At 43.1% G+C, this 14,221-nt stretch overlaps 3 protein-coding genes across 3 annotated transcripts; all 3 read left to right on the top strand.

Moving 5' to 3' along the window:
* The first annotated feature begins 85 nt into the window (after nt 1-85).
* On the top strand, nt 86-1,647 carry LOC120415918 (SUMO-activating enzyme subunit 1). Its single transcript, XM_039577564.2, has 2 exons — nt 86-311; nt 646-1,647. Exons 1-2 carry the CDS (start codon nt 220-222, stop codon nt 1,553-1,555), a joined length of 1,002 nt encoding a protein of 333 aa, XP_039433498.1. The 5' UTR covers nt 86-219; the 3' UTR covers nt 1,556-1,647.
* Nucleotides 1,648-2,374: 727 nt separating this feature from the next.
* Nucleotides 2,375-6,100, top strand: LOC120415912 (GPI mannosyltransferase 3). Its single transcript, XM_039577559.2, has 3 exons — nt 2,375-2,784; nt 4,108-4,962; nt 5,021-6,100. Exons 1-3 carry the CDS (start codon nt 2,654-2,656, stop codon nt 5,592-5,594), a joined length of 1,560 nt encoding a protein of 519 aa, XP_039433493.1. The 5' UTR covers nt 2,375-2,653; the 3' UTR covers nt 5,595-6,100.
* A 1,456-nt stretch (nt 6,101-7,556) lies between these two features.
* On the top strand, nt 7,557-9,740 carry LOC120415911 (integrator complex subunit 10). The gene is made up of 3 exons (XM_039577556.2): nt 7,557-7,846; nt 7,912-8,170; nt 8,236-9,740. Exons 1-3 carry the CDS (start codon nt 7,656-7,658, stop codon nt 9,670-9,672), a joined length of 1,887 nt encoding a protein of 628 aa, XP_039433490.1. The 5' UTR covers nt 7,557-7,655; the 3' UTR covers nt 9,673-9,740.
* Nucleotides 9,741-14,221: the final 4,481 nt, after the last annotated feature.

Below are 14,221 nucleotides of genomic sequence, written 5' to 3'. Positions count from 1 at the left end.
TTCAAGGTCTGTGAGATTCGCAAAACACTTTGAATGAACTCGAAAGCTTTTTGTTTCAGTGCAAAAAGTTCATCTTCACGGAGTTCATCGACTTGTCAAAAAGAACCTCAAACAAAAGCCGCTTCCCGAAAATTTGCAAACGAAAGACGCCGTAGTGCAGCGAGAAATCCGGTTTTATTTGTTGTAAAAGTCGCGTTTGGGCGAAGCATCTACGTGAAAATGGTCGAGGCCAACGGAATCGAGCTGACCGAGCAGGAAGCAGAGCTGTACGACCGGCAGATTCGCCTCTGGGGACTCGACTCGCAGAAGAGGTAAGCCTTCGGGGTGCATTCTAACCTCAAAGTTTGGGGGGAGCTGTTGCAGGCAAATGCGATTGACGTGGGACTACGTTTGATGAGATTTGTTTTACTTTTTTACAATAATAATTATTTCTTGTATAAACTAAATTTCAAGTTGTTTGGATGTTTTCATCAATATTAACATTTAGAAAACTTTACTGCATTACAATGCAAATATAAATTACGAATAAAGATTGGCCAGACCTACCATGCAACGTTTTCCGCAGAGATGATTCGTTGAAACGGGATGAGTTTGCTCAATAATGACCTTACTGTATCTTATCGTGTCGCAACCTTTTCTTTGTAGACTTCGCGCCGCCCGAATCCTGATCGCCGGCCTGAACGGTCTTGGCGCCGAGATCGCCAAGAACATTATCCTGTCGGGCGTGAAGGCCGTCACGCTGCTCGACGATCAGCTCGTCAAGGAGTCGGACTTTTGCTCGCAATTTCTGGCTCCGCAAACCGCACTGGGAACGAACCGTGCCGAGGCATCGCTCGGTCGTGCCCAGCATCTGAACCCGATGGTGGAGCTGAAGGCGGACACGGAGAAGCTGGCGGATAAGACGGACGATTACTTCAAAGGGTTCGACGTGGTGTGCATCATCGGGGCACCGACCGAGCAGCTGGTTCGCATAGATGGAGTGTGCCGCAGCGCAAATGTGAAGTTCTTCGCGGCTGATTTGTGGGGCATGTTTGGGTTCAGCTTCGCCGACCTGCAGGAACACAACTTTGCCGAGGACGTCGTGAAGCACAAGATCATCTCGAAGCCCCACGAGAAGACCAAAACCGAGCTGGTCACGTCGACGGTGAAGCGCACCCTGTCCTATCCCGCGTACCAGGCGGTGCTCGATTTCGACTTTACCGCCCAGTCGTACGCCCGCAAGCTCAAGCGATCCGGACCGGCGTTGCCGCTGCTGCGTGTTTTGCAAAAGTTCCGCGACGTCGAGGGACGCGACCCGCTGTACACGGAACGGGACGCCGAGTTGGAGAAGCTGCGCAAAATCCGCGACGAAATCGCACCCCAACTGGTGCCGGATTCGGCCCTGGTGCACGTGTTCGCCCAGATCTCGCCGGCCGCAGCCATCGTGGGTGGAGCGGTTGCCCACGAGATCATCAAGACCGTCTCCCAGAAGGAGGCACCCCACCACAACGTATTCCTGTTCGATCCGGAGAGCTGCTGCGGATTCATCGAATCGATCGGGGTCGCGGACGCTTAGGGAGGCGCGTGCGGATTATTTTTTAAGACAGTATAATATCAACTCTAACCGTGCAGATGTAACCATTCAATAAATGTAACAAGTTCCACTAATTTTACTATATACGCGGTAGGGTGTTCCCTCGGTCGTTCGCTGTGAGGTGTGGAATGCCAGCTTCATTACTGAGTGTTTGGCCATGCCATGCATGCTTATTAATTTCTCGTCGCTCCTTCATTGACGTGATGGGAGCAAGGGCGTCTATACGAAGTGTCCCTTCATACATACATTCATCGTATCCGGTATTTGCCTGGCGCTCTGTTGTCGTACACACCTGCTGTCTGATCTTTTCCGGAACATTCATGTTCAACGCGTAGCCCTACGTCAAATCACACCGAATTCCCAACACGAACTTTTGCTACCGCCCGCTAGAAGGGAAAATTACCAACTTTCTCTTCCATCTACGAACCCCTCGTCGAGAATGAAAAACGTTGAAACGCGCCATGGTTACGTCATCCCCCTCGCGAACACATCAACGCAAGGCAAGTGAAATGAAAACAAGTACGTCATCAACGGTTCTAGCGAGTGATTTCGAAATGGCGTGTAATGTTTGAGTGGTATTGTCGTTAAAAATATTTAATTCAGTTGAAATTTCTAGAAACTGTTGAGACTTGAAACGAAAATGTAAGAATTTTTATAACATTAATAGCTAAAAATAAGAGAAAGCTCAAATTCGTTAAAGTCAGACTCAAAATTCAAACATTACACCACTCCCAAAAGTGACTCCAGCCTTCAAAGCGAGAAGTTTATTTTCGTTTCCAACACGCCGCACAACGCAAGTTTGTGTGTGTCTGTGTGCCAAGTTCTTCGAGGAGGCCCCGGTTCGGCGCGGGTGTCCGCTCAGTTTCCACTAATTTTCCCGTTATTTTCGCGAGTTTTGTAGTTAAAGCCGATCCCGCCATGCTCGGCCAGTGACGGTTTCGTTAAAGTGCTAGTTTGCGACCGGTTTCGCGCACGATTGGACTGAGAAATTCAAATTCCGGAAAGCACGCGTCAACTCTTCTTCCTCTTTCCGGGCGGAAGGCCGGATTGCTGAGTGAAATTTAAACGGTCGGAAGAATCATGCTGCTGCTCAACAAGGTTCTGTTGTTTTTCGTGGCCCTCCGAGTGGCGTCGGTGTTCCTCGTCAGGACCTGGTACGTTCCGGACGAGTACTGGCAGAGTCTGGAGGTGGCCCATCGGCTGGCGTTTGGGTGAGTTGTCTTCTTGTTGTTGTTCTCGGGTGGAGCGGTGTTTGAGGGAAGTCCTGAGGCGCTGCGGGGAGGAAGAATTTTAAATTTTGTGTTCATTTGGGGAGGCAAGAAAAAAACGCTTCCGAAATGAACTCCCATCACGTGGGTTTTGTGTCCACGCTAAATTGTTTGTTTTGGTTTTCCACGAGGGGTGCCATGATGGAATAAATTGGGTGTAATGAAGGGGGTGAAAATAAAGATTTTTATGGATTTCAAAAATAAAGTTAAGGCTTTTCTGGCAATTTATACACCATTTTCAATAGCGACTTATGGGACCCCAAGAAGGATCGAATGAGACCAAAATCGGTTTAGTTAGTGCCGAGATTATCGAGTGCAAATTTTTTGATCGATATCCGTCACAGACATTTGGTCAGAATTTGATTCTTAGTTCATATGTTTATATGAAGGTGGGTCTAGGAGGTCTAATCAAGGATTCCATTTCTCCAGTGATTTTATAGCATTTTCTCAGTGAGATGAGGAAGGCAAAAATGTATTTGCCGTGGCTTAGAAAATCGATATAAGGAGGTATTAGACTATGACATGTTTGTCAAATTAGCACTTTTTGACAGTTTGCCTGCATTTGTTTGCAGAAACGTAAGCCTGCATACATTTAGCTTTATTTGAGAGTTTGCCTTAAGCAAGATTGCGAGTTTAGTAGACTGTCAAACACGAAAACGTGCGAGTTTGTTTGTTTATTATAGTCCAATACTTCCTTTATATTTGAACCGTACACACAGACGTTTGCTTGCTTTTTTACTTTGGACCTAACCAGGAAGACAGCAAAAAGTAGTAATGGAGAAATGTTTTTCAAAATACTTGACGTACTAATATTTCAACCGTGATTTTAACTGGTTTTAACTTTGACTCGCTAAATTCAAAAAGATCCGAAATGGGGTAGTTTCAGTGAAAATGAGCTTTTATATCCGCCTTTAAGTTTGGTATTTTAAAAATAAAAATTGAATCTTAATAACAATTACAAATTGCAAATCTAACTCGGCAAAATTTCCAAAACTATCCGGAATTGGAGTTGAATCCAGTAATTCACAATGATACGTTATTTGTTCGCTGACTCAGACATCGACTTTTCATGATTTGCCGACTTCGACTCCCGCTTCTCAAAAAGTCCCGACTCTGACTCTACAATCCGTAAATATATTTAAATTTTCTTGGTAAGTACTTGACCTTTAAACTAACGGTATGAGACTGTAAGAATTAAGAAAATATTAGAAACTAGTAATAACATTGAACCCATTGAGATCAACATATCTTTTCTCTTTCTTTTAGCTACGGCCATCTAACCTGGGAATGGACCGAAGGAATACGCAGCTACGTGTACCCATCACTGATCGCAGGCCTCTACAAGCTCCTGGCCCTGGTTAATCTCGATTGCGTAGAGCTGCTGGTGCTACTGCCGCGCATACTGCAAGCCCTGCTCTCGGCCTACTCGGACTATCGTTTCTACCTGTGGTCAAACAAGAGCAAGTGGTCCGCTTTTGTGCTGGCCACCTCGTGGTTCTGGTTCTACACGGCGTCGCGTACCCTATCCAACACACTGGAAACCTCGCTCACGGTGATTGCTCTCAGTTACTTCCCGTGGGGCGCGTCCGAGTGTACCAAGTTTTTGTTGCCGGTTGCGCTGTCCGTATTCATTAGACCGACGTCCGCTATCCCGTGGGTCCCACTGTGCTTGTACCATCTGAAGAAGTCAACCCACCCGATTTGGGAAGTGCTGCTGAAGCGCTATTTACTCTATGGATTAATTGTCGGGACCGCCACCGTGGGTTTGGACAGCTTCCTGCATGGATCGCTGCTGGTATCGCCGTACGAGTTTCTCCGTTACAACGTTCTCAAGGGTGTCGGCAGCTTCTACGGAGAGCACCCGTGGTACTGGTACGCTAATGTGGGTCTTCCAACCGTACTCGGAGTCGGAACTCTGCCGTTCTTGTTCGCTGCGGTGGAAACCATCCGAAATCGACAAACCTTCAAGGAACGGTCCATCCTGCTGACCGTGATCACTTTCACGTTGGTGATTTACTCTCTGCTTCCACACAAGGAGTTCCGTTTCATCCTGCAGATTCTGCCGCTTTGCCTGTACGTGTCCGCAGATTATCTGTCTCGCTGGAGTAGAAAGGCTTCCGGGTATGTTTGTACTCTATCATACATTTAAATTATTAGTTAAATCACATTTCCATTTTAGGAAACTCGTCTGGCTCACTGCCATCGGCTTACTCGTTGGCAACGTCCTGCCGGCAGGCTACCTCAGCTGGGTTCACCAACGGGGTACGCTGGACGTGATGTCGTCGCTGCAGTCCATTTCGCGCACCTATCGTGACGAGTTCGATCAACCGGCCAAGCTTATATTCCTGATGCCCTGCCACTCGACGCCGTACCACAGCCACGTGCACCACAACACGACGATGCGCTTCCTGCGGTGCGAGCCAAACCTCAACGGGGTCGAAAACTACTCGGACGAAGCGGACACCTTCTACAGCGACCCGATGGGCTGGATTAGGAAGAACCTGCCGGTGCACCCACGCAGCGCCCTGCCCAGCCACGTGATCGCGTTCGACAGCTTGGAGCCGCGCATCAAGGACTTTTTGTCGGTGTACAGACCGAAGGAGTCGTTCTTCCATTCGGACTACACCACCGACCGGATTGGTGGAAATGTGGTAATTTACGAGCGGTTTGATCCGACGAAGCCCTCTACGGAGGTGCCGATCGCGCAGGAAACGACCGATAATCCTGCTGAAGAGGAAGCGGGGGAGGCCTAAACGAGGCTTCGCGTAATTCTTTAGTTTAGTTTGTTTTGTGTGCATTTGACTTGGTTTTCCTTCATTTCATAATAGTATATTTTTTGGAGTACGCGATTAAATGTAATTGTTAAGCAAAATTTGGTGGCAGAATTTAAAACGAGCTAAAAGTTTACATTACTAAAATGAGGCAATATTGGACGAGATGTTTAGCAATTTTCTAAAATTCTATTTTTAATTCTACCAAGAAACGTACTCTGTCCATCTGATAGCTATAGTAAGCACTGCATTTGACTTTCTTTGAGAAAGGAAGAGAATGGCATTGAACAAGTGTGTTTGATCTTATCCCAGATAACTGCCAGTAGGTAGTAGTAAGGTTTGTTTGATTTCCTAGATGTCCTATAAAGAAGGACAAACAATGACACCACCATGAACCTAGATTTAGATTCCCAGGGATTGCCGAATACCTTGCTCGATAAGTTTACCATATTTTTTAAAAATAATAAAGTGTTCATATTTTGAAGAAACTCTTGTTAGGTTTTATTTTTGTCTCCGAAAGCCAAAGCTGTTTATCAGGCCTGTCCAACATTGAGATTTGTCCGTTTTTCATCAATGAAATCGGAACTCAGATGACCAATAAAAATAACTTAGGCAAATGTTTGTGAAGCTATTTTCGCAAGTCGTTTTAAAATCAATTGGGTCCTAAAATTAAGCTTAAATTTGTGATATTGTTGTTCACAACGATAAAGCTTATTTTTCTGAGTACAATGACCTTTTGAACGACCTCAAAGGATTTAAAATGGATTTTCAATTCAATTTTTAAAAATTAACTTCACGGCCCTTCTTGACAGAAAAGGTCCTACTTGACAGTTCGCTCCAAGGGGACCATAGTTGATCCATCGAAAAAATGTTGTCTTGTAATTTTTTTTTGCATTAAAATGGAAAACAAAACAGAAATGGTTTTTAATCGTGATTTTTACCGTTGTACATAAAAATGGACATATGGCTTTAGTACCCAATTTGACTTCAAAAGCCTGTGGGCCAGACCAATTTTCACTAAAGTAAAAAACGAATGACCGCAAAGGATTGAAAATGGATTTGAAATCAATTTTCAAAAATTAATCATGCAGCTTTTTTGACAGAATAGGTCCTACTTGACAGCTCGTTCCGAGGGGACCATAGTTAATCCATACAAAAAGGTTGTCTTGTCAAATTATTTTTTTGCATTAAAATGGAAAAAAATATCCGGAACGTGTTTTAATCGGGTGTTTTAAACATAAAAATTGATAAAGGGTTTTAGGACCCTATTGTTGAGGAGCTTCCAAGATTGTTGCAAAATCTCTGAAATCCGCAATTGCCGTTCAAGAGCCAAACGACAGGCGACACCTAGTGTTGAGTAGCAGAACAGAGCGAAGAATGTCGATTGAAATTTCCGCCCTTTGAGGTTATGTATGCGAATTCTGTTTTGTTAAATTCCAGCGTTGAGAACAACTTTTGAGCAAAAATTCGAGCTGATACTTTGTTAACTTTTGATGCTCTATCATTTTAAACAATATTATTTTTTCAAAATAATTTTTTTTTTCATTTTTTTTTTATTGCGTTAATTTATAGAGGACAAAGAGTTAACAATCGTAATACTTGAATTTTTTTCTCAAAAGTTGTTCTATGAGCTGTAAATTCAATTTTAAGTTTGCATTCCTATGTAACCGAACAGCGAAAATTTGAATCGTCAGTCTTCGATGCTTTGCGCCATCTGTCGGAATTTTTGAGCTTTTGATCGCGAATAACACAAAATCATTAAAGTGTAGTACAAAGCGTGACAGCTGAAAGGTTAAACATTTGGTTATGCTACTGTCCACCAGAGTGCAAAGCTGCGGTAATTACACGAACGCAAGCGTTCCCTACAGCGATGGACCCCCCGAAAATGAACTTTTTGCTGCAGTGGTGCCATCAAAATTTGACGTCAAGAACTGTCAAACTCGTTTTTGTAAACACACACCCGACCAGATCGAACCATCGGACTCGGTTCTGCGGCGTTTCAGAACTTGAATTTTTGCCGGATTTAAAGCTTAGAATCGGGAGATGGAGGTGCTGTCCAGCGAAAAGTACCTCATAGCGAGGGCCAAGGAAACGTCCGATCCGTACACGGCCAAGGCGTGGATCATCGCGGCCAAGACGCTTTTCCCGAATGATTTCGGCGTGCAGTTTGAGGCGTACGAGATCGAAAAGAACGCAAAGAACTTCGAGGAGGCGGCCAAATGCTTGAGTTACATGTAGGTTGAAGGAGGAACTGGCGGTTGAACGGCGGGTAATTAACGGCTCCGGGTTTCGTTTGCAGAATTATGACCTTCCAGAACGCGCACAAAACGCCGGCCAGTTTGCTGAACGAGATATCGAGCATGACGTCGGCGTTGCGCGTCCCGGAGGGGACCACCACGCCTGAGCAGGACTTTTACGTGCGGATGTTCCAGTACATTTCGTACGAGGTGCAGCACAAGATTCTGATGCTAACGGCGGCCCACTCCAACAGCATGGACCACTGCCGGTTGATCCTGCTGCTGTTGAAGCGCTTTCCGCAGGCCATCTCGACGCACGCTGTTAGTTGGGGTTTGTGGGTTTTGCTTTTGACGCCCATACTGATTAAATTCTTGCTTCTTTCCAGCCTCGTTTGCTCGAAACATTGGTTCAAAACAGCACGATTCCCGGCTTCAAGGAAATGCTCGTTCAGGAGGCGATTCCGCTGGTGTACAATCGTCCACCGGATCTGCCCCACAAGTTGGTGCACCAAATTATGGCGATCTGCTTCGAGTACCACCTGAATCAGATGCTAGCGGAGACGGAGGACAAGGCGCGAGTGACGGCCGAATGCTGGCGCAAGATATTCGAAATGTTGGAGTTTTGCGGCAAGATTCTCAAGTGGGAACCCTTTATGCCGTACAAGAAGGGCTGGAGCAAGGACATTTACTGGCAGAAGATCATCCAGTTGGTGCAGTCTGCGCCGCCGAGACCCTCGGAGAACAAGCAAATTTTGTTCTGCGCCACGATCGTGTTTGTTCTTTCGCTTCAGGAGTACATCAACTTTTCTCGTTTGAAGGGAAAGGATAACGAGATTGAAGTTATCCTGGTGGAAAGCCTAAAGGAGCTCAAAATAGACATGAAACGCAGGGAACCAGTGCTGGAGATTCCCCAGGTCTTAGTGAACGGTCCCGTCAATCCAGACGCACCGAACTGCCTCGTTACGTCGTACAACTGTTGGCAGTTGCTTCACTCAAACGAAATCCTAAAAGCCGATTTCACCCAGCTTATCATCTGCATTCCAGCGCTATCCTTGTGGATTCAAAAATTCCTCATAGATCTCTCCGTCTACGTCGGTCAGCACGAGGAAACTCACTCCTTGCTGCAGTCCCAAAATTCGCGCAGCATGTCTCAGCTCGAGAAAGACGTTCGTCTCTTCGGCCTAGCTCTCGTGCAAGGAACCATCAACGTGCCCCTGTTCGAGCTCATGAACTCCATCCTTCAAAATCTCCCTTCCACAAACGGAACCTACCTCCAGAACGTATCACTCTCCCCAGCTCCCCGAGTCCTCATGCTGATGCCCCTAACCAAGCGTGCGATCCTCCACTACATCGTACAAACCCTGATCACCCTACTCAAAGCCAAACTGGTCGACCCCGAGTGCACCAACGCCCTGCTCGGCAACTTACTAGTGCTCTGCCAGCTCAACTGGCCGCACGAGTCCACGATCGTCGAGATCATCTTCGAAATCATCAAATCGCGCCGTCAGTTCAGCTACCTCCACGCCACCAGCTACATCATCAACGTGGAAATGATCGAGGAGTTCATGTACCTGTGGCAAAACTGCCCGGACGTGAAGCTGGAATTTGCCGTGGCGCAGCCGGGAGGCGGACTGGGGGCTGGTGCGGGCGCTGCTGGATCGCGACGGATAGGGACGCGTGGCGCCGATCGTGGCGTCAAGGAGGACTTTAAGCAGGTGATCCGCGGGCAGATCGCACGCGCCAACGAGGATTTGGACGAGTTGCTGGTGCAGTTTTTGCAGCAGAACCATCTGGCGTTGTTGCAGAATATTTTCGAGAAATGATGCTGCGAGATTGTGGGGGATGAAATTTATGAATGGATAAGCTGAGTATATACAATAAATGTTTTAAATCAATCGTTGTTTTAGGTTTTGTTGGGTGAGAGTTAGAACGACAAATATTGGCGAGCAACAAGGACAAATCCTAAGGGAGCAAATTGAGTGCTTTGTTTGAAAAAACTAACCTAATCCACCGCTCCTCATAAATCATCAAATTCTTAAAATAGTTGGGTAGGTCTTTCGGATCCGTACATAGTAAAAATACATAAATATCACTGAAGTGGTCAACTTCGAGACAAGGCCTCCAAATCTTATGTTTTGGACTCGTTGGAAAGGTCTTTCAAATAATTACAATGAAAGCTCATAGAACATTAGTGTTAGAGCCATTGCTAGGCTACAGAAAGATAGTTAGTTGTAGCGTAAACTGTTCATTACATCCAACTGGTTTGCTTGTCGGTATTCGGGTATTCGTCTAGTATTCCTATTGCAGAGTCTACGTGCGCACGTAGATAACTCTATAGTATTGTTGTAAATGGCTGTAAATTTGAAATCGAGCCGATTTACAAACTAACCCGATTTGGAACGAAGGTGACCTCCTTCTCTGTTAAAGATTTTGACAAGTTGCAAGAGCTTCTCAAGAAAAACAAAGTGGAATTCTACGGGTAGTTGTTCGTGGTTTACCTGAACTGAAACCGGATGAGGTCAAGTACCTGCTGAAGAGTTGAGTTCCTGGAGGAGCTGGAGGTGCATGTCGTCAAGCGGAAGGACAAGTCTACCGTGGACGAAACTCTATATTGTGGTCTTCTCCAAGGGATACAACAATCTTGAAAAGCTCTCTGCAATGAATGTTGTGGCGAGAACTATAATCTGGTGGGAGGTCTACCGGAACAAGCGGCCGAACGTGACCCAGTGCAGGAACTGCTTGCATCTGGGTCATGGAACCAGGAGCCGTCACCTTAAAGCCAGTAGCAGCAGCATTTTTAACCCCCCGAAGCCCGACCAACTCGTCGGCTTTTTCTTCTTTTTTTCACTGAATTTTTCACCAGATGACGCGCAGGATCCTGTCATCCTAAGAATAAACTGGCTCTCTAAACCGATACACTAACTTGCACTAACCCCCGATCGTTTGACACCAATTGTTGTCAAACGAACGTGGTCACTTTTAAGTTTTACACCCATTTTACACGGAGTTCACACACTACCAAACGTTTGTTTTGATAGTGTGCGTGAGCACCGTGTAAAAAGTGACAGTGTCAAACGAAAAAAGTGACCAACCACCGGGAGTTGAGTGTATTAGAAAAAAAAGGTATTTGTCCCTATTTTCGGCCTACTAAGCAGAGCGTACTTTTAATTTGATGTATGCTCAAAGGCTGCTATAGGCAACCTAGCTTATACTATACGAATAAGTTGGTTTGTTAATGCTAATGCTCGTACTTAATCACATATTTGATAAAAATATCATTTATCGCTGTATAAGCCCGAAAAACAAAAACATTTTTTGTCCCTATTTTGGGTCTATTGCTCCTAGGATCCGACCTTCAATGTGCATATTTTCGACCTACCTTCTGATTGGTTGAAATCTCGAAGCACGTGGTGAGAATTTTTGACGTACGGATCAGCCCCAGCTCGTACAGTACAGCCGCACAAGTTTGGTCGACAAAAACGCTAAATAATTGTGATGTTTTAAGCCACAAATCAACATTAGAATGATTGATTTCACGTGCATTACGTGCATAATAAGCATGAACATCATTTACATCATTCATTTAAGAGTTTAAACATAATTAAACATTTATTGAGTAACCAAACAACAAGCCCGTAATATGCAAGAAAGACTGTAACATTCGAGAAGCGCACACACACTGGCACAGTTTGTAGAATTGTCAAATGTACCGAAAATATATCCGTTTCTCTCCGATATGGACGAAGCAACTTTAATCAGTTATTTTATTGATTTGGTGGCAGTAGAGGGTGACGATTCTCGAGATTTCCAATTTCCCGGGAATCGAGAGTTGAATTTGGAAATTTCCCGGGAATTCCCGGGACCCGGGAGTGTTTTTAACTATGCCAAAAGTGCCAATAATGTATAAAGAAAAGTTATAAATATGTTTCTTTTTAATGAATTCAGTTACGATTTATTCATACTTATTCTATGAAACGATAATTAGTTGCCTCATTATTTTTGGGAACTAGGTATGATCTACCTTTTATTTTTTTCCTGAATCTGCAAATACAACTTGTTGTTCGAACTTATTATTAGATTTTTGTGAAGTAAAAAAATAGCTAATATAATTTCCTAGTATCGGGATTTTTGCAATTTGATAAATAGCGACTCAAAACAACAATTCCAGAGTTTTTTTTTTAAAGGACCAATAAACTGTTGTCTTTCATATGTTTATAGGACCTAATAAAAAAACTATAGAATGTAAAATTGTTTTTTTTCTTTTTTAAGGTCAACTGTAAATATTCATTGAAGAAATAGTAATCAGGAAAACCCGAATGTTCACATTTGGCGGACCTTAACTTTACAAAGATTGCCAAAGTTTTTTTCTTCCAAAATATAATTTAATATTGAGGTTGAAGCGAAACACAAAATGACTTATTGACATGAAAGAAGGCGAAATTAAATTAATAAGAATTAAAAAAAACTAGATTATGAGGATTGCTATGCTTGAAAGAGGATATGGAAATTATACTGATCTTGAAAAGGCTTTTTCCTCTTAGAAATAATAAATAAAAAAATATATTTAAAAAACATAAGACTTCCTTCCTGGAGTCTAACTGCTAAATGTGCTTCAAGGTAAATTATAGAATCCACATTATTTTAAGTTCTCTCAATTATAGTTATTGGAATTTTTGATAAGTTTCTTCTTTCTGAATAAGAAAATAAGAGAAGCATTAATGCCAATATTGGTTCATTCGAACTTGAACATCTTATATTGAACATTCAATGTTCTAAACAATTTCAAATTTTCAAATGTTTTTTTCTGGTTAGCTTCAATTTGCTTCGATATTTATAAAATTAAAATTTCCCGGGAGTTTCGACCCAATTTCCCGGGAATCGAGAGGTCCAAAAATGGTCGATTTCCCGGGAATTTTTTCCCGGGAATTCCCGCTCGTCACCCTCTAGGTGGCAGTTTAGTGACTGTTTTTGCAATGGGATTGTGCAACCCACCAATAAAAACACATTGCCGGTGGTTGGAGATTCGGGGGACGGCTCTCATTCATGTGCTGAGCGATGAAAACCGTGACGCTGAGTGTCAACAAGCGGTAAGCAAAAGTGGTGAAAATTTTGGACCTAATGGGCACCTAGCGATTTGCCAAGAAAAATGTGAAGAGTGATATATTTTTTGCTTTATTTCTAATTTAGGAGGGAAAAGTGAATGATCCTTGCCCACTGAAATGAAGATAATGACTGCAGGTTTGGCAAAATGCGCAATTTCTTTGAATTAGGTTTGGTAGACCCATAATAGGTACTTGGCCCAAAATAGGGACAAATACCCTAGGTTGAGCTGAAAATAACCGATTGTTATTGTGCTCAAATCTAACTATATAAACAAAGTAAAAAAATAAAAAATAAAAATGATTTAAAGATTATTCTAAAAAATAAGAAAATAAAAGACGCATTCTCCGGGCTAGTATACTGCACATGTTCGCATAAATGTCCCATATGCAAAAACAGCAAGCTGCGAAAAACGCATTTGAAGTTTGTCCCACACATAAAGCTACGTGTTAAGTTTTCGCGAAAAGCTGGATTTCCTCCTGATTTCTAGAACAAAGTATTGGATGTTGTAGGCTCTTTTGAAAGAGCACACGATTTTGAACCAAACATCATCAATAACTCAAAAGCGATGAAAATGCATATGGGACATTCATGTGACCAGGGGCAGTATACCAGTGTGAAAAATTTAAAACTTGATCTAATGGCAAAATAGATGTTGTGATTGGATTCTGTATAGTTCAAGGCTTGTAAATGATTATAAAACTTGACTTTTGACTCAAGTAAAGTATAAACTGCAATAAACCAAAATATCGTGTTTTCAGGCAGCTCAATCAACCAAAAACACCTCAAAACCACCTTCGGAATCCTGGAATATCTCCGATGGTCAGGAACCGTTTTTCCAAAACTTATCATATCCTGAAAATAGGATAAATTTCCCGTAGAATGCAACTAGGTAGATCGAAATTGGTCAATTTTTCGCAAAGATACAGCATTGACAATTTCCGTGACGTTACAAAGCAAGCAGAGAACAAGTTGTTTTTGTAAAAACGCAGACTAACGTCACGAAATGTATACAGAGCAGCCATGCCAGATATACAGATAAATCTGTATTATACAGATTTTTTGATCCCAAAAATCACAAAAATCTGTATATACAGATTTTTTAAAAATGATTTATTTTGAAAATTTCAATAATTTAGTAATTGAATTATGCTTTAATATGATTAAAAAGCTTAAATCTGTTGTGAAAAGTCCAAAAAAATCTTCTATGGCTTCGAATTTGACATGATACAGATAAAATACAGATTTATTTTTAAGAAAATACAGATTTCC

The sequence above is a fragment of the Culex pipiens genome, chromosome 3 (assembly GCF_016801865.2).
Source record: "Culex pipiens pallens isolate TS chromosome 3, TS_CPP_V2, whole genome shotgun sequence".
Classification (NCBI taxonomy): domain Eukaryota; kingdom Metazoa; phylum Arthropoda; class Insecta; order Diptera; family Culicidae; genus Culex; species Culex pipiens.
The sequence above is the reverse complement of the archived record's forward strand: the minus strand, read 5'-3'. Positions and strand labels throughout refer to the sequence as shown.

Excerpts from the sequence above, each read along its gene's own strand:
- LOC120415918 (XM_039577564.2), top strand. The coding sequence starts at position 220 with ATGGTCGAGGCCAACGGAATCGAGCTGACCGAGCAGGAAGCAGAGCTG. Across the intron at positions 312-645 it reads GGACTCGACTCGCAGAAGAG|ACTTCGCGCCGCCCGAATCC; the intron begins GTAAGCCTTCGG and ends TTTTCTTTGTAG.
- LOC120415912 (XM_039577559.2), top strand. The coding sequence starts at position 2,654 with ATGCTGCTGCTCAACAAGGTTCTGTTGTTTTTCGTGGCCCTCCGAGTG. Across the intron at positions 2,785-4,107 it reads GCCCATCGGCTGGCGTTTGG|CTACGGCCATCTAACCTGGG; the intron begins GTGAGTTGTCTT and ends TCTTTCTTTTAG. Across the intron at positions 4,963-5,020 it reads TGGAGTAGAAAGGCTTCCGG|GAAACTCGTCTGGCTCACTG; the intron begins GTATGTTTGTAC and ends TTTCCATTTTAG.
- LOC120415911 (XM_039577556.2), top strand. The coding sequence starts at position 7,656 with ATGGAGGTGCTGTCCAGCGAAAAGTACCTCATAGCGAGGGCCAAGGAA. Across the intron at positions 7,847-7,911 it reads GCCAAATGCTTGAGTTACAT|AATTATGACCTTCCAGAACG; the intron begins GTAGGTTGAAGG and ends TTTCGTTTGCAG. Across the intron at positions 8,171-8,235 it reads AGGCCATCTCGACGCACGCT|CCTCGTTTGCTCGAAACATT; the intron begins GTTAGTTGGGGT and ends GCTTCTTTCCAG.